Below are 19,440 nucleotides of genomic sequence, written 5' to 3'. Positions count from 1 at the left end.
TCAATAAAGTGGCTAAAGAAATGTGCAAATTCCAATAATTTCTAGATCTGTTTATCAGTCATTGGAGTAGGACATTCAACCACAACATTTACATTATCTAGATACATCTGAATCTCATAGTCTGACATTGAAAAGACTAGAAATAGGACTAGGACTAGGAATGATAGCTAACTGATCTCAAATATCACCATTTCAGGATTATCATAAAAGGCATTCTCTCTCAGTCTCCGGAGGACTTCTCTAAGATGTTTGAGGCATATCATAAAGGTAAATTAACACAAATGTGTACAAAATATCTTGAATATATAATTTACAAAGTATTAAAAAATAGCAGGGTTATTGAGGAGTCCAATTGACAAACCCAGGTATTCATATTGACTGTATTTATTATTGATTTCTGCTTCTAACCATCTCCCTCAATAAGCGGAGCAGACTGTAAGTCACTTTGGGATCTACTTTCTAGAAGACTGACTATTTTCACTTGATCCAATAATACTGAGATGAGGGGTAAATGATGTATACTGCAGATGGTAATCACACTCAGCTCTCTCTAATAGTTGCATGGTCTATATAGACCATTTGGCTTGGGGGTGAAAAATATAGACACGCCTTTAAGTGACATAGAAAGATAAATTATACATTATACATTATTCCTTGGGTATGGGGGCTTCAAAATGCATGTCTATTGTACAGTCATATAACAGTTGTGGGGGTAATGTACTTGCTCCTTTCTTGCTGAACACATCATTTAAGTCTTGATAGGCAGAGGGCGTATTTAACTCTTTCACTTGTTTTTGTAGGGGGAAACATGTCAAATGAGGTTTAAACTGAGTTATAGATCTTTATTTGTTTGTAATATGCTGAGGTCCTCAAAATGTATTTGTCTTCCGAATGTAAGTCCGATTTGGAAATCATAACCACTTTGTTCATAACAAAAGTTGAAACATAGGAGTGAACATTACATATAAAGATACAGATTTGATATGCCCATTTTCAATTGACAAAAATAAGTGTGCATCTCTTGATGGTGTATTAATATGGAGACTGACATTGAAACAATGCATTCTTTAAGAGCAAACTCTTTTTGACATGAAAGACTTGTCTTAGGTTTGCTCTTCAGAGGCAAGTCTGTTAGTTTCTCTGAAGTGAAGGACAGTGCCATATGAAATGACTACAATATAAACTAGGTCTCTCCCTTTCCCCGTGTTCTCTTTCCTCCATGGTCAAAGTATGACACTGTGAGCCTGTCTGCATAGGTTTCTCACTCATCTCAAACCATAATTTAAGAGGCATCTTATTATCCACCCTTCGTGCATGCTGTCCAGGTTCAATATGAAGCATTAAATCATTCAATGCCTCACATTCTGTAAGGCAATTTCGTTATGAGAGTAAGGCGCCCTTCAGTTTATCTCATATGTCACCATTGAATCCTATGACTGCAACCTCATCAGTCCAATTAATTTCAGCCTTTAATTATTGGCAATTAGTAATACAGGAAACTATTTCTTTGTTTCCTTCCTTTCGATTTAACAAACCCATGTCTGCCATTGGTTAAATCGGAGATATGAACTTTCAAAGTTTATCTTTAAAAATTGCATCGAAAAACACAATGGGCCTGATTATGATCATGGCGGACAGGGTTACTCTGTCACCAACATGATGGATATCCTGTCCGCCATTTTACACTTCTATTATATCTTATAGAACTTGCATTATGGCTGACAGGATATCCGTCCTGTTTGTGATGGAGTATCTCATCCACCAAGATCATACAGCGGTAATTTAGTTGTGTTTGACTGGATCAAAATCAAAAGTTAAGGCCGACCATGATGGAGTGCAGGTCAGGTACAGGGACAAGGTTCATGGTCGGTGGAAAGTTTACCTTTGGACTTAGAAACGTTTAAGGATAAAACGTGTTCATGGATGAGTTATCGTTGAAGCAAGCGACAAACTGGATTCAAAGCTGGGCTAGATGACGGCGGGTTGCTGCAGAGAGGGTTCCCCAGTGCGTTCATCAACAAAGATGTGAAAGCTCTGAGGGGGTGCAGTCTTAACACTGTTCACAGGGAGGCCTAGACATTGATGGGGTATTGCTCAGTGTTGGTTCTGATAAAGGCCTCTAAGTTCAGACCTAAAAACTTTCCTGGAATCTCCTTCAGAGGAGCAAACCAGTAATTAGGGGCCTTCAGGTGATTTAACATCGATGACTGCAGCTTCAAAGGTGATGCCAGGCTCCATCAGTTCTCTGGCATAAAGTTAGCAAGATGCTTTTAAGTCCCAGTTTTTGCAGTGTGGCCAGGAGGAGTAGACTCAACTACCAGTCAAGCGTCTAGGACTTGGGGAACACAACTGGGGAGTTATGACTCACACTAACAGAGGCCAGCAGCAGGGTCAAGAGCAGGTCCAGTTGGAACTGGTCAGCTGGGCAGTTGCAGGGAGAGAGTCCTCTAGAAGCTTGTTTTGTCCCAGTAGGTCAAACAGTTGATCAGCAAACTGATCCTTGGAGTAACTTTTTGGGTTCTAGGTTCAAGGCAAGCAGGCCTCCTTCATGTGTTCAGACCTGAGAGCAGTCATTCTTGTGATACTTCACCGGTACAGCAGTGTTTTGAGGAAGATACTGAGGATGCTCAATTTATGTGCAGTCTCAGTCTCTGGATGGGAGAACTTCTGGCCACTCCCAAACCAATGGAGTAAAAGTTACAAGGGGTTACCCTACCCAGTTATGCAGCTACTCTGTTGTAATCTAACCTACCCCACAGTGCTCCTCAATCAAACATGGCAGAATCTTTCTCCTCGTCCACCCCATTCAGAGCACCATAAGCCTACCCAGAGGTGTAGCTATTAAATTGGGAAACCCTTCCCCTGTAGTCAGTTCAAACCAGTTCTTTGAGCTCCCTATTTCTATTGGGTTTGGAGGCAATCTGACTAGCAAGCCAAAAGTGAGGCAGGCCGAGGTGTGAGCTGCATCTGCCAGTGACAGCTTAGGCATCGTTTGAAGACCAAGAAAAGACTGGGCACAGCCCCCAGGCCGTCCAGCTTAAGGAAGAAAATTACCTCCTCACCCAACCCCTATGTCCACTACCTGACTGCAATCCACATCTCAACACAGGGGAGCCATCAGCTGTCGGGTGACATTGGACACTGCCAGAAAGGCCCCTTTTGGCTTAAGCAGCGAAATGACAACTTTTCATTTTCAAAATAATTTTATAAAATCCAACTTGACAATTGAATTGGATTTTAAATTATAAAAATGAGAGCTTGAAACATTTATCTAGCTGCTGCCAAGCTGAAATTAAGCACTACATGTTGTTACAGTACAACCAGTGTTTTTCTATAGAAGGGTCAGCCTTGTCACAATTAAAAATGTGTTGAAGGTTTTGTATCACCAGGACATGTAAACCATTAAATATACATGTCCTACCTTTAAAATAACCTCCCCTCGAGTCACTTAGGGTTTACCTTTGGGTGACTTATAAATATTAAAAAGGAAATGTTTAGGCCTGGCAGAATATCGAACAGCGAGCATACGTGTTTTTCCTATCATTTTTCAAAGCTAATCTCCTTATAGTAGGGATGAAGGAGACTGAACAGCAAAAACCTGGGAGAACACAGTTTCATTAATCCTGAAATGGGCAGGAAGGGTAAACCCATGTGCAAATAACATTTGAACCCAATTTCCCACTTTTCACATCACTCGGAAGGAGGCTATAGAGTTTGCTTACTGTCTGTGTTAACCACTGCAGAGGGAAGTTTTGATGGCAGTGATGCATTGCAGATTGCCCTTCATGTGGAGTTTTTTCTATCCGTATTCCCACCTTTCTTCAGAAGAGCTTCAGATTACAAGTTAATGATCAAACGTAGGTGTTTGATGGATAAGCACAATTGTATATACAACAAGAGAGGAAGGGAATAATGGCTACTCTCCCACCCCTTATTTCAATACCTATTATCAACAAAAGAGCGCCAATACGAGTGAAACCCTATATCACAGTGAAAAAAGTTAAACCTACCTAAATTTGAATGGTCATTAAGCGATAAGAGAGGCAGTGAAGATAGAAAAATGTATTATTTTCTAAAAGAACCCTCACTCACCCTAGAGGTGACATGCTTCATCATGGGGTTCGGTCACAGGTGGGGCCGACTATCCCCACCTGTGTGCTACCACGCCTGCAAGTGCAGCGGAGCTGGTATGTGTGAAGGGAGTGATCAGTGAAAAAGGTGTGTTGTAAAAGATCACAACTGTGCCTCAACAAACTTTATTAAGGGCCAGTTGTTCACATTAAAAACTGTGGAGTCACTGGAATTTTTAATTTTAATCCAGGGACTTTAAAAGTGCATGGTCAACATGTTTCTGCTGGTAGTGCTATAGTCAGCTCAGCTTTCTTCAGGACCAGATTATAAAAAAGGAAACAAATCCTACGGGGGTCCAAGCATGCTAAGGCCTGCCCACACCATTAGGAACAAAGGAGAAGATCAAGTAATTTTTACTCTCCTCAAACCAACTCACGGTTTTACCCGTCCTTAGGACTCCTGCTAATCGTCAGGTAGAGTTTGATGCTTCAAGGTGCAACACGCTTCATGGGCTCATAGGGTTAGGCATATTTTCACTTCCAGTCAAACTTGCTGCTGGAAGGCTCGCCGCTTGTTCACCTTTTCATTTCACCCCTACGGCCCGGATTGTGTTCATGAAGCGTGTTGCACCTTGAAGCATCAAACTCTACCTGACGATTAGCAGGAGTCCTAAGGACGGGTAAAACCGTGAGTTGGTTTGAGGAGAGTAAAAATTACTTGATCTTAGCCTTAGCCTTAGCGTGCTTGGACCCCCGTAGGATTTGTTTCCTTTTTTATAATCTGGTCCTGATCCTGTTGTGATCTTAACAAACTTAATAAAGTTTGTTGAGGCACAGTTGTGATCTTTTACAACACACCTTTTTTACTGATCACTCCCTTCACACATACCAGCTCCGCTGCACTTGCAGGCGTGGTAGCACACAGGTGGGGATAGTCGGCCCCACCTGTGACCGAACCCCATGATGAAGCATGTCACCTCTAGGGTGAGTGAGGGTTCTTTTAGAAAATAATAAATTTTTCTATCTTCACTGCCTCTCTTATCGCTTAATGACCATTCAAATTTAGGTAGGTTTAACTTTTTTCACTGCGATATAGGGTTTCACTCGTATTGGCGCTCTTTTGTTGATAATAGGATAAGCACAATTGACATAATTTTCCCGGAAAGGTGTCGGAGCTGAACTATTTCTAGTTCAAAATGTTTCACCTGCTTGGAAACAGACATCAAATATCAACATCTAATATTTAATGTCCTGAATCAAAGCTCCTGGGTCATCTAGTCAACTCGCAATTCAACCTGCAGCTCCTGTCACCTTGCCAGATAGACTGCAACCGTGTATTTGTAGCACATTGTCTTCTAAAATATTTGCTTTCTGCTGCACCCTCCAGAATGGCACTATGTGGGATTGAGCTACTGCATTTTTAGGGACTTTGCATTACATTGTGCACCAAACCATCATTACTGGAATATACAGCTTGCTGTTTGATAAAAGCACAGTGGGGATATGGTCTATAAGAGCAATAGTTGGATTTATTGTCTGAAAGGTGCCAGAACAATTCTGCAATTGCTACAGTATGCAGCTTGAGATATGGAAGTAATTAACCACAAATGTGTGCCTCGCTTCTCTGTGCTCTAGCATATGATGAGGCTCTTATGATGAGGCTACTGTTTGTCTCTCGCTCTGTTAATAGCAGCCTATTTGCTGTGGGTGACTAACTATACAAAATCCAAATAAAGCTATACAGTGATTTATGGCACTGCTCACATGTAACATTCCTCCGCCAGTGGTGGGATTATAATACATTTAGCTGCCTCAGGTAAATCTGGCTGTCCACATATACAGTGGTTGGGCCTTTTTGCACTCCGAAATTCAAAACAAGTGCACAAAAAACTAATATTTAAGTACAATCCCGATTTCTGATTTAGATAATTAGTAACTGTCATACTTTACGATGGGACAAGAGATCTACAAACAGCAATTTTGTCATTGTAGTGTACATTCAGCAGATCCATGGATAAAGGCATGTTTCGGAAGGTTTATTGTGGGTTGAGGAGATCCACCTGAAGAAGCTAGTGAACAACAACAAATCATAGGTTTGTTGGTGTTCACCAACAGTTGCAGTAGACTCTCGCCGTAGAAATGCACACAAATAGAGTCCAGTGAAGAGGGAGAAGTGTATGAGCATTCAAAGTGACACTGGTGAGGTACTCTTTAAAACATCAATGTGGCTATATTATATAATGTGATTATGCACATTTGAGTTCTATTTTAGTGGGCACAATTCTACACCTGCTTAAATTCAGGATGGGAAAATGTGAATACTACTAGTTCCAGCAGTACATATGGAAAACACAGAAATCCTGGAGCATGTGCTACATTCTTCCCAGATCACTGAGAATCAGTTCCCAAGTTAGAAGTAAGCCACCACCTACAGAGGCCTCTGACTGTACAAAATGATATACTAGTTCCAAAGCAATTTGTAATATCATTCAAATCTCAGACACAGAGGTTCATCCATTTAACTCTTACAACTAAACAATGTGTCTGTAGATTGCTGCCACACTCTTAGTCAAGCGAATAATCTGTAAATTGCAACTGGAGACACCTTTGAGTGGTAAAATAAGTATAAAAATGTAAAAACATATAAACTTTCAATGAAAATGCATTCCATGTTTACTAACTTATAGCTAACTAATAGCTAGACAAAGGGAGAACTCGTCTACAAGAATATACCAGCATTTTCTTTGAGAATTTTATGAGTGAATTGAACAAATTCTGTTCTCGTTTACAACTCTTTTCCCACCAAATGTTTTGAGTTAACCGTGAGTAATGAATCTGAACCTTCTTCAGCATATATAATCAGTTATGTTTACTTACTGCAGACGTGAGTTGGGCTAGAGCTTGAAGTTGAAACATTTCATTGCTGACTTCCATTGTATGTTGCAGTCTTGCTGAAGAACTTGAAAGAAAAGAAAAGTATTAATTTCGAGCTAAAAAGTATTGAATGAATGAATGAATGAATGAAAAAGGCTTTATTTCGATAAAATCAAATCTTAAAAGCATGAGCATAGAAAAAATAATACATTGACAGTATAAAAGAACAGATTTTACAACCATATTAAGGCTTAGATCCAAAGCTTCTTAAAATGATCATTAAAACGATACAAATATTGCGTCCGAAAAGCGACACAAAGAAAATAGAATCACAGATTAAACATTTTCTCTTAGCCTTTTTGATCTAATGGACCAAGCCCATCTCAAAAACTTTGATAATCATCAGAAATATAATGGTCGGGTGTCCGTTCAAAAAAAATGCGCAGCGCTACAAGGTGTTGTCTTGTGCATAGTTCTCTACATAGGGGCTTAAGCCAACAATTCCTTGGTGATTGGAATGATGGGAATGCCAACAAAATATGTGCCATTGATTCTAATTTGGTCGCACAGATTGGGAAAAAAGAGGAAGTCTGAAAAGGGATTTTCCATCGAGCAGTCAATTCACCAATTGGAAGTTTGCCAACCATAAATTTAAAGTACAAAGCCCGATCAATTGGGTTCTGAATGATGTCAAGATAGGGTTAGCAAAATGCAACATCCTTAATTTCCAAGAAATTGTTGGTTAATCTACCCAAGTTTGGATCTGAACAGCATTTGCTAGACACCCAACTCCAGTAGATTCTCCTCAGTATTACTTTTAGTGGGGTGGATTTTGTTTCCCATGCATCGTTTAGGCCCATATCACATAACAGAGTTTAAACATTTTTAAGCCACTGAATTTTGTACCAGCCCGACATGGACATAACTTCTCATAGGCCCTCTGCGTACTTTGCTAGCTCAGGCACCCGCCACAGCCGTGCCCATAGTAGAAGTGGTCGAACTTTGGCCAAGTCAGAGATCGAGTGGCATCCCAGATCCAATAATAGAGGGACCGTAGGGGTACTCTGGGGGAGTGCCATTACCTCTTTAAGGAATTTATTTTCAGATCTACTTAACTGCTCAATGTTGCTTGAGCCCCACAGTTCGGCACCGTAAAGGGCCGAGCTTACACCTCTAGCCTTATATATCGCAATGGCCTGGGCAATGGGCCTGGTAGATGAGGAGCGCTGTTCCCTTAGAATTGCCCCCGCCACCCTTTTGTGACAAAGAAGCATTTTCTGCAAGTGGGAAGTCCACTGCATGGTATCCGAAATAAGGATTCTGAGATAGTCAAATACAGGCACCCTTTCTAGTGGTATGGAATTCAAGACTGGGGGCCTGCTGAGCTTGGTAGGTGGATTTAATACCAGATATTTAGTTTTGTCTGTGTTTATAACAAGCCCTTCAGAATGCAAAAAGACAAAGTTATCCAGGAGGCTCTGGAGGCCAACATGGGACTTGGAAATAAGAAGAGTATCATCAGCGAATAGGAGAGTTGGAGTTCGCTCGCCCGCCAGGGATGGTATTGTCTCGCTTTTTCATAAACAGCTATTTTTTAAACTTCTGTTAAATGTAAGATAGCAATGAGGGAATCGATCAGTTGTACATTACTACTAAATCATGCATCAGGAAATTATGGTTTGGCAGTTATGATATCAAGAGTCTCCAGCATACAGTAAGGACAAGAATACTAAAAATAAGTATTTTCTCTGTGTTATCTGTCTTCAAAACCTCTTCAATTCACCGCGAAATCCACCTCGAAATTCCGGAATTCTGGTCAAGTCTTGCACTTAAGGCAGATATAGATTTGCGAGTAAGGGAGTAACAATCCGATATAACATGTTCCACTTACTTAAGTAAATCGACATCATGTTCCCTACCACCAGAAGTCAAAGACTTGGTTATTCAAACAATATTTGTAAAATGTATCCTTGTCAACATCTTCGTCCATTATGTGCATCTTGTAAATGTTATAAAATATACATAGATACAGAATCCTGAGCAACAACACGTGCAAGGTGGACCTGATATACATGTGGTACATACTAATTTGAAACAAAGATTTGCATTCTAGGTGAATACATGATTAGTTAACCTTCTTCTCTCCACCTAAAGATAAATAGTTAACTATTTTAGTTTGTGATGGCACACTGTAGCCAATAGAAATGCTTCATAAGTAAGTGTGAGGCAAACTACAGCTGTACATTTAAAAGGTAGGAAAAAAGTTTGTCACTTACCCTAGGGATCTGAAACTATTTAATGCAAATGTTGATCAATGCTTTGTGTTTAAAGAATCATTGAACAATTAGCGCATTGACTGACCACTTCTTGAATTCTAGGAGCCTAATGACAAACGTTTTATTGATGGGAAACAGTACAAAAGACTAATAAGAAAAATCTTTAGAAAAATCTGACTGTTAGTGCAGGTTTGCCAATCAGCCTTCTGGGAAGTGGTGTCAGTGGAATTTATCGGCTGGCACTCTATGCCCCTGCCCACTCCTAAATTCTGAAAAATGCCCTAACCACCCTATACCCTTACCCATCACCAAAACAAAATGAACACTGTATGCCCGTACCCACACCTAAACCCTAAAAACACACTTACCATCTTATACGCTTACCCACCTCTAAATGCTAAAGACACCCAATACCCTTACACACCCATACACTCTAAAAACACCTTTATCACCCAAAACCCTTACCCACCACTAAACCCTAAAAATATTCTTACCACACTAAACCCCTTCCCACGCTTAAACTATAAAAACACCCTTACCAACCTATGCCCGGCCCACCAATAAAACACTAAAAACACCCTTGACACCCTATACCCTTATCCATCCCTAATCCCTAAAACACCATTACCACTCTATGCCCATACACACCCCTAAACCCACCCTTACCATTCAATACTCTTACCTACACTTAAGCCCAAAAATAACCTTACCACCCCATATCCTTTCCCTTCCCAAAACCGTAAATCATCCTTACAGACCAATACCCTTACACAGCCATAAATCCTAAAAATATCCTTGCCACCCAATGACCTTAACAACCCCATAACCCCAAAAATACCCTCACCACCACAAAACCCCTTGTGAACCCTAAGCCATAAAAACACACTTACCACCCAATACCCCTATCCACCCTAAATCCCCAAAACACTCTTACCACCAATACCCTTATGCACCCCTAAACCCAAAATTATATATAGGTTATACATAACCCAATGGTGGTAGCTAGTAGGTAGTTATAGCAACAACCATGTTTCCGTAGGAAAAGCATTTATTGACTTTCCTATATCTTTGACACCTTTTCCTGAATCTTCACAAACTTTCCCCCCAAAAAATGTGCCGGTGATTCTTGTTGCACATTGAAAGTTTCAGGGTGATCCGTCAAGTGGGGGCTGAGAAAAAGGAGGTGTCAAAAAAATGAGTTTCCTTTGTTAATTCTCATAGAAGTTTTGAACACGACAACAGCCCAAACCACTGGACGGAATTACACCGAATTTTGCAGAAATGTAGATTTATTTACGCAGACCACACTTACAGTTCTTTGGTGTAAAACCATTCAGTCGTTGTCGAGAAATTAAAGGAAATCCAAATTTTTATATCTACGATTGCATAGCCTTCGCTGATAATGACAAGCTTGTGCACAGATCTGCAGAGCTCTGATTGGCTGGCAGCACTTCAACCAGGAAGTGCTGGCAGCCATCTTGGGACTTGGTTCAGCTAAGAGCTTAAAGAAAACATGAAAAAAGAAAAGGGGACAGAGTAGGGATTCCCTGAACCCCAAGCCTTGGGCTTGGAGTCCCAGAGGGACCCTGGAGGGGCAAAAAAGATTTTGCCATGAATTCACAAAATTTGCAGCAACATTTTTTTTTTAAACAAGACAAACATGGGCTCCCTCGCTTGTTTTGAAATGGGCCGGTGGATGGTCATAAGTCCTGGGAAGTAAAAAAAAAAAAAAAGCGAGGGGGGCACATGTATTCCCCTTTCTGAGGCTCTTTCAGCCCTGGGTCCCAACACCTCCCAAGAGGGAGCCATATGGACCTCCCCTCATGGACATGTAGAAGTCCAAGGGGACCACAACCTCCCCATGGCAATAATAATTTGTGGGGGGCCGCACAGACCCCCCTGGACTTTGGGAACCTCCACCTCCTCAGGGACTGAAAACTAATAAATACTGGGAGGGGGGCGACTCCGTATACGACCCCAGGGACCACCACCTCTCCGGAGCCGACCCGTACACAGAGAAGGAGGGGGCCATGCTGCCCCCTCCTGGAGTCATATATCGTCCTGGGTACCACCACTCCCCAGGGCCGGCTCCTGCTTTGTTCTGGGGTCCCTACTCCCGGGACATAGCTGTTTGCTTTGAGTGAGCTGACAGCAAAAGCAAACACTCCACTTCCATCAAGTGGGAGCTGTCAAACAACTCCTGCTTGCTGGAAGCGGAGGTTTCATTCCTTTCCCTGTCCACAAACATGTGGGCAAGGAAAGTGATGAAATGATTGCTCTTGTACACAGGCAGCTCCCTGTGTGGATTGACAATGCCGACTCCTGCAGAAAGCTGGGAGCCAGCAGGGACTGTAGGGCCTTAAGTCTTCCCCCACGGCCCAATAGAACACTGGGAGCCCTGGCTGGTACCAGGGCAACCAGAAAGTTGTGGCCGGGTCCCAGGGGATGTGGTTCCCGGGTCCCTAATCGGCCCAGGGAGGGGGGTGCACAGTCCCCTCCTCCATATAAATGTACATGTGTTACCCAATGAGGTAGCACTTACTAATTATCTCGTAGAAAGTACTCCAGTTGTGTAGATATTTTGTGCAAAGTTGTGGCCTCTTCCTAGATAAATAAGCAGGTGTGGTTCTATTATGGCTTGGATGCTCCTTTCACAAAAGGGAAGGCAAAATAGAATTATACATTTGAAATATGTTACTTTCTTGAGCATTTAAAGATGATAAGAAAACTTGAATTGAAAGAGAGAATGCTGCATTGGCCGAGACATTACAGGCAGAAAATCATACCAGTGAACCACAAATACTGCTTATTGAATGGAAGCAACGCATTTCTATTTGGGAAACACTGGGGTGTGTTATATAGAGAATAAAAGGTCATTGTTATACAGAAGGTATGAAACTTCTGCCCACTCAATCTGACACTAACAGATCTTACATTAAAGTACACACAGGTTCACTATATCACGGTGTGTTAATTGGCAGCGCTGTGCTCAGATGTTGCAAATACTGAAGTATCACAGATATTCTATGAATGGAGAGAGAATACTGACATTCTTCTATACGTTCTGAGAATAGAGGGTAAGAACTCACTCAGAACAAGTGTTAGCCTCCTAGTTTGTCAGAAGGCAAACCTAAATCAGGGGCACCAACATGCCACATATGTCACGTGCAAGGCTACACAACAGTGCCATGTGAGAGTGGCACTTTTTTGTCTTTTTTTGGTTCAGACCCATTCACTCATTCTGGCTCAAGCTTAAAGACACATAAAACTCGCACAGCAGAATTCAATTGGTAAGGAGACTGGAACCACAATTGCGCCACTCCGGTGTCAGGATTATCAGAATTTAAGACAGCAGCCATACTGAATTCATAGGTTTAAAAAGAAAGCACATTTGTAATCTTGAACCATGTAGCAGGTGGATTGAGACAAAAATGAGCCTGTAATGAGATTTCTGAAGACATTGAACAAAATCACACAAAAAGTAGCTGCTCCATCTATAGTACTCACTAATAAGATATCCATAAGTGCAGTACTGTATAGAAACACATGCCTCAATGGTTGCACATATGACTCTAGATCAGAAGGTTGAGTGTTCAAATGACGTCGGGGGCAAGTTTTTACAATTAAGACTATAATATGTGGTAGCATTGCCATTTTAATTGAGCGTTTGTAATGTTAATTGTGCACATTCTGAAGAGTGTTTATAACATTGAGTTCATGCCATTCTTCAAAGCATGGCTATGTGTTATTTATTGATGGCAGATGGTCTTGGAGAAGAACTGAGTTTTACTAGGAGCAAACTAATGGTGGGCTTTGCCTTTTAAAGCATACTACATGCACACCATATTTCTGAATGGTGGCTTTGAAATTGGTCTGGATAAAGGCAAGTCAGTAGGAACATATCACCTCTCTGTAAGTTACAAATCCTCTTTTCTTTTGAAAACCTCATTTACCACAGCTGCTTTTCCCTATTGTGCGTCACAGATGTCAGTTAGTGTCACCTTTAAGTCTCCTTGCTACCCCTTGCACTTTGGTAATTGTCACCCATGTTGTATGCTCTGCTGTTCAGTCTTTTCAGTGTTTACATTACAGTGGTGGCATGGGGTGAACTGGCACCACATCCAGCTGGCAATGCCTCATGCAGAACTTTCCCACTGTTGCACGTCTAACAAAATGAGTATGCAATATCCTAGTTCATTTTTTAAAGGCGCTGAACAGAAGCGATTGGATGCGATTGATAATTAAGCAAATTAATTTAAAGCCTCAAAATAATTGTTATAAAAAACTATAGTTACTGAGCTAACTATAACTTACACCCCCACAATGCACTGCATATGACCTCATGTAATACATCATTCATGACACAGTCAGTGACATCATCCAGAGAACCACACATGTATCCACTCACATCCCATTCAACCTCTCATACACCCACACAACCACTCACATACCCTTTCTTAAACCCATACAAATACTCATGCATCCACTGAATTATGCATAAAGCCACTCAAACACCCACTCACTCATACAACCACTCACATAACCACTCACTCACCAAAACAGATACTCACACATCCACTCACCTACTCATACAGATACTAACACATGTACTCAGTCACTGAAAGAGTCAATGAGACAAACAGTCATCCATGCAGCCTCCCTTACACTCACTTCATCACGGATACAGCCACTCACACACCCACTCACTCACCCATGCACCAACTTACACACCCATTCACGCACTCATATAGCTATTCATGTACCCTCTCACTTACCTATATAGACACTCATTCACCTGCTCACTCACTCATACATCAACTCATGCCCCCTCTCATTCACCATTTACAGCCACTCACACACCTGCACACTCACCCATACAGCCACTCATGCACCCTGCCATTCACCATTTGTAGCCACTTACACACCCACTTACTCATCTATAGAGTCTATTACATACCCACTCACTGATCCATATACCACTTATACACCTACTCACTCACCCATACAAGCACTCACACACCCGCTTATTCACCCATAGAAACATACACACACTCAATCACACATGGACATACATAGTTAAACAGACACTCACATAATCTATATTTTAATATAGAAACACTCATTAGTAGTACACAAACTAAACTAATTTAACTTTTGAGGTACCTAAGTATATATGTTTACCACTCAGAAACTTTTAGAAAACACTCACAATCAATAGATTATACCATCAGTTATGTAATTTGAGATGGTATCAGTGATGTCTCTGACCATGTCATGAGTGATGTAATATGTGAGGTCATAAGCAATACAAGTAAAGAGTTCAGTGTAACTATCATTTGTAGTATAATTAATTGTTTTTAAATATAAAAAACAGACATAACATTCATATTAAAACGAGTATTTGTTTAAAAAGACATCAATTTGATGACATTACATTGACAGTATTTAGTTTTTCTCCATATACAATTTGACATTAAAAATACAATACAGTTCAGAAACAAGGGTGGCAGAAATTTAATCTTCGACATGTGGTTTGGCGCCAGTGGCGCCTTCGTCAGGAAATGATAATCCTTAGTTGGCTCTGGCATGGAAGCAGTATCCACGCCAGAACCAACTAAGGATTATCATATGTGCAAGGCTTAATTTGATATAAAAGAATTGCGGTTTTATATACTAGAGGGTTGCCATCCAAGCTGTGCTCGCTGAATATCCACACACATCCAAGGCTAATTTCTAATTAAGAGGATCGTGGTTACATATAATAGAAGGGTTGCCATCCCAGCAGTGCTCGCCACGTATCCTCATTATGTAGGTACATTGACCTAATTCACAAAGAATTTTTATAAAATATAGCCTGCCAGTATATCCAAAATTAATCGACAACTTTTTCAATAACAAAAGGGAAAATTCTCCTGTATCCTGGTGTCACCATCGCACATAAGAATATTACACCTCACAAAAAGTGATACGTTTACCTGTGGCATTTCCTGACGAAGGCGCCAATAGCGCCGAAACGTGTGTTGGAGATTACATTTATGCCACCCTTGTTTTTTAACTGTATTGCATTTTTAATGTCAAATTGATGTCTTGTTAAACAAATACTCATTTAAATATGAATGTTATGTCTGTTTTTTATAATTAAACACAATTATTTAAACTACACACGATAGTTACACTGAACTCTTTTCTTGTATTTCATTTGTTCCATCGTGATAGACTGTATAGTGCATCGGATTTTTTTTTGATTGAATATTTGCCCTGTTCTAGGAATTGTGGGGCATATTATCAAAGGGGTTTATCTCCTCTTTTTTGGCTTTAAAAGTCAAGAAAGCGGAGATAAAATTATCTCCCTAACACCAGTTAGCGACAGCTAGTAGGAGATAGCGACCATCTTGGGCCCCACTTTGCATGTCAGTGATATTTATCCCTAATGACATGCAAAGTGGGCGTGCCAAGATGTTAGCAACTGGAAACAGTCGCTAACATCGCTATCTCCTATTACCAACTTTTGGAGATATTCTCGCTAAGCGCGAATATCTCCAAAAGCTAACACCTGCCCTGAGCAGTTCTTAGCCATGTTATCCAATGGGAGGTGGATAACATGGCTAAGAGCATTAGCTCGGTAATGCATGAATATCGCTGACTTTTCAGCGATATTCATGCATTGCGGCCGATTTTTATCGCATTTGCAATAAACCTTGGTAATACCAAGGTTTATCTGCGATAAAAATCGCCGCAGCTCAGCTGTAAATTTTTGTCTCTAACCAAGCATTAGCGATAATTATCGCTATTGCTTGGTAATATGCCGCCAAATTTCAATTTTACAGGCGTTCCTTGATACTCACACCTGATATGTGAGGTCATAAGCAGTGCATTGCTGGGGCGTACGTTATAGTTAGCTCAGGTAACTATAACTTCTGAATTCTGGTTTTGTACAAGTGAAATCTGAGTCTAACTATAATGTCCCTGTAACCTTTGATTTCTTCAGTGAAAATATATATATATATATATATATATATATATATATATATATATTCAATGAAAAAAACATAGGTTTCAGACCTTATATAGTTAGAAATTAACATTTAAAAAACCTTTGAAACTCACTCAAAAAACTATAAGTTTTAGGGGTGTTTTAGTTAGCTGGACAATTCACTCATACAAAACCATTGAAATTGCTCCTATATAGTTAGTTGTACTAACTATATTTCGCGCACCCGCAATCCACTGCTGATGATGTCACATATTACTTCATTCATGACATGGTCAGTGACATCACTGATGACATCTCAAATGTCACGTTTGTTTTTCTGCTTTCTTGTGCCTCGGTCCATCGAGTATAAGATGGATGCCCCTCCTAGATATGTCCGCTTTCCCTCGGCCGCGCAGGGGACGAGCGCAGCGGGCGCGCCGGCGGCATGCCGAAGGCGCGCCAAAGGCAAGCCCGTCTGCGCCCGTCCGCGACCATGACACGGCCGGGGCCAGTCCCTCTGCCGGTTAATCAAGCCACGCTAAGGTGATTTATAAGCGTTCAGAGTTGTTGCCCTGAGACCCCCCCCGGTGTCCGCGCAGCCCATTGCTTACTCCGCACGCCAGGAGCATGAATTATACCTGTAAGGACTGTGAATTTCATCTCTCTCATTTTGAACCAAATAATAGTCTGGTCCATGCCTGTAGTCCCAACGTCTCTCGAAGATTAGGCTTTTCTATGAGCCTAAAAGTGGCCCTGGTGAATTGTAGGTCGTTCTTTAAACATGCCATTGATATCTGGCAGTCCCTTCGGGACAATAATTGAGACCTTCTTTTTCTCACTGAAACGTGGCTGAATGATACCACTAACCCTACTGTCTCCCTCGCCATTCCAGAAGGCTATAATATTATCTGTGCCAACAGACCCAATGGCAAACAGGGGGGTGGTGTCGCTCTTATTCATAAGTCCAAATGGATGGTTACTATCCCTCTATACGACCAACTAGACTGCATTGAGGGATTGCCTTTCAGTACCAAATTATCCCCCTCTACCTCTTGCTCTGGAGTATTGATCTACCGCCCCCCTCACTCCAGTACGACATATCTGCCAGTTTTGGCGGACTATATCGTCCAGACTAGCTCATGTTATGCTAATTTCACTGCTCTCGGGGACTTTAATCTCCATGTGAATGATGAGTCTTGCCCCCATAGCTGGAGTTGCATCACCCTAGAATCACTCCAGGAACATCTAAAAAACTTGCAGCCTATCCCTGCCTCAGATCTTGATAGATGCATTGACAACCTGGATATTTGGATAGGCCAGGCCATGGAGGCACTGGCTCCTCTGAAGCCTATTAAAACTTTCAGGGCTGCACCATCTGCTCCTTGCTATTCAGACGAGCTTCGTCAGAAAAAAGCCTTGTGCAAAAGCCTTGAACGAACTTGGAGGCAGAAGTATTGTTTGGAAAGCAAAGTTACCTATAAGATGGCCCTCAAGGAATACCGTAGACTGATTGTGGAGCATAAAAGGGACTATCTGGCCTCTAGAATTAACAAAGCCAGTCAAAGCTCCCGGGAGATCTTCAGCATTGTTAGATCCTTTACGGATCCTCACGCGCTGACCCGGAGCCAGCCTGCTACCCAGTCTTTTTGCGACAAATTATCAGAATTTTTTGAGGAAAAAATCGAGAACATATATGCCTCCTTTCCCATTTGTAACGATACAGAACAGGAGAAAGAGCATATTCCTCAGAATACTCGGTCCCTGTCCTCTTAGAATTCGCAGTTATCCCTGAAGCTGACACCATTGCAGAATTACTTAATTGTAAATCCGGATCACCGAATGATCCCTGGCCGGTAAAGCAATACAAGAGATTGGCAGTGTTTCTTAACACCTTTCTCAACCATATTTGGAATGACTCGTTGAGAACGGGTAGGTTTCCTGCCAAATGGAAGCATGCTTCCTTGGTCCCCATCCTGAAAAAGCCCAACTCGGATCCGGACAATCCGAGTAATTACAGGCCAATATCTCTTTTGCCTGCTCCAGCTAAAATCCTGGAAAAATAGGCTCATTCCCAGCTTGCCAATTATATTGAATCCCATGGGCTTCTGCATGACTCTCAGCATGGCTTCTGGCCTGGCCACAGCACGGAGTCAGCCCTAATTGAAATGGCTGACTCGGTGAGATGGACGCTAGACCGTGGGTCGAGGGCGGTGTTAGTGCTGCTGGATCTTTCAGCAGCATTTGACACCGTCTCTCATAAGACTCTGCTGAGGAGGCTGGGAGATCTGGGTATAGGTGGCACTGTGCTGAAATGGATCACTTCCTATCAATCGGACCGCACTCAGCAGGTATACACTCCTCCCTTCACTTCCCCCGCCAGACCACTTAAATGGGGAGTTCCTCAGGGCTCATCTTTGAGCCCGCTCCTGTTTAATGTCTACTTCACTCCCCTGGCCGAAATGATTGCACGAACTGGGATTAAAACCACTTCCTACGCTGATGACATTCAGCTACTCTTTACCTTTGATGAGCCTTCTGCTTCTGCATTTGACCCTTTGAAATCCTGCCTTAGGGACATTTCTAAGTGGATGGACTCTAATTCCTTAAGACTGAATGCAGAAAAAACGGAGATCCTGTTTTTCAATACACCGTCTCCTCTTGATTCCAGCCTCTGGTGGCCTGGAGATTTGAGTCAAGCCTCCAAACCCAAAGACTCTGTAAAGAACCTGGGGGTCCGTTGGGATAACCATCTTACTTTTAATGCCCAGGTCCAATCAGTAGCAGCATCTTGATCTGCTAAGATTAAAATAGTAAACAGGCTCATCAACTACCTGCCTTCTGACTGCCGTAAGACTGTGGTTCACGCATTGATAACCTCCCACCTCGACTACGCCAATGCGCTGTACCTAGGCATTACGGCAGGCTTATGTAAAAAACACCAGACTGTTCAAAATGCTGGGGCACGTCTGGTGGAGAGAATCCCTCCCAGACAACATATCTCTCCTCTTCTCCGTAGATTACACTGGCTACCCATTGCTAAAAGATGTGTATACAAGGCCATGACTCTAGCCTATAGAGCTTCTAAGAGTAAAGGACCAGCCCATTTGAAAAGCAGCTTACGTCCATACCAAAATGCCAGAACTCTGCGCTCCAACTCCCAAATTCTCCTTGCAGGTCCTAGATTTAAAAGGACACGTGCAGGAGGGAAGACTTTTGAAGTCTGTGCTACTGGAAGAAACTCCCGTGC

General features: G+C 41.8%; 1 protein-coding gene across 1 annotated transcript in view; it reads right to left on the bottom strand.

Moving 5' to 3' along the window:
- Positions 1–19,440, bottom strand: part of RAPGEF5 (Rap guanine nucleotide exchange factor 5) — a 997,318-nt gene that overhangs the window by 526,918 nt on the left and 450,960 nt on the right. Inside the window, exon 6 of the mRNA XM_086941717.1 lies at positions 6,948–7,029. Within this exon, the coding sequence (XP_086797843.1) occupies positions 6,948–7,029 (82 nt within the window). The remainder of the gene's footprint in view (positions 1–6,947; positions 7,030–19,440) is intronic.

Source organism: Lissotriton vulgaris, chromosome 10 (assembly GCF_964263255.1).
Source record: "Lissotriton vulgaris chromosome 10, aLisVul1.2, whole genome shotgun sequence".
In the NCBI taxonomy this organism is placed as follows: domain Eukaryota; kingdom Metazoa; phylum Chordata; class Amphibia; order Caudata; family Salamandridae; genus Lissotriton; species Lissotriton vulgaris.
The sequence above is the reverse complement of the archived record's forward strand: the minus strand, read 5'-3'. Positions and strand labels throughout refer to the sequence as shown.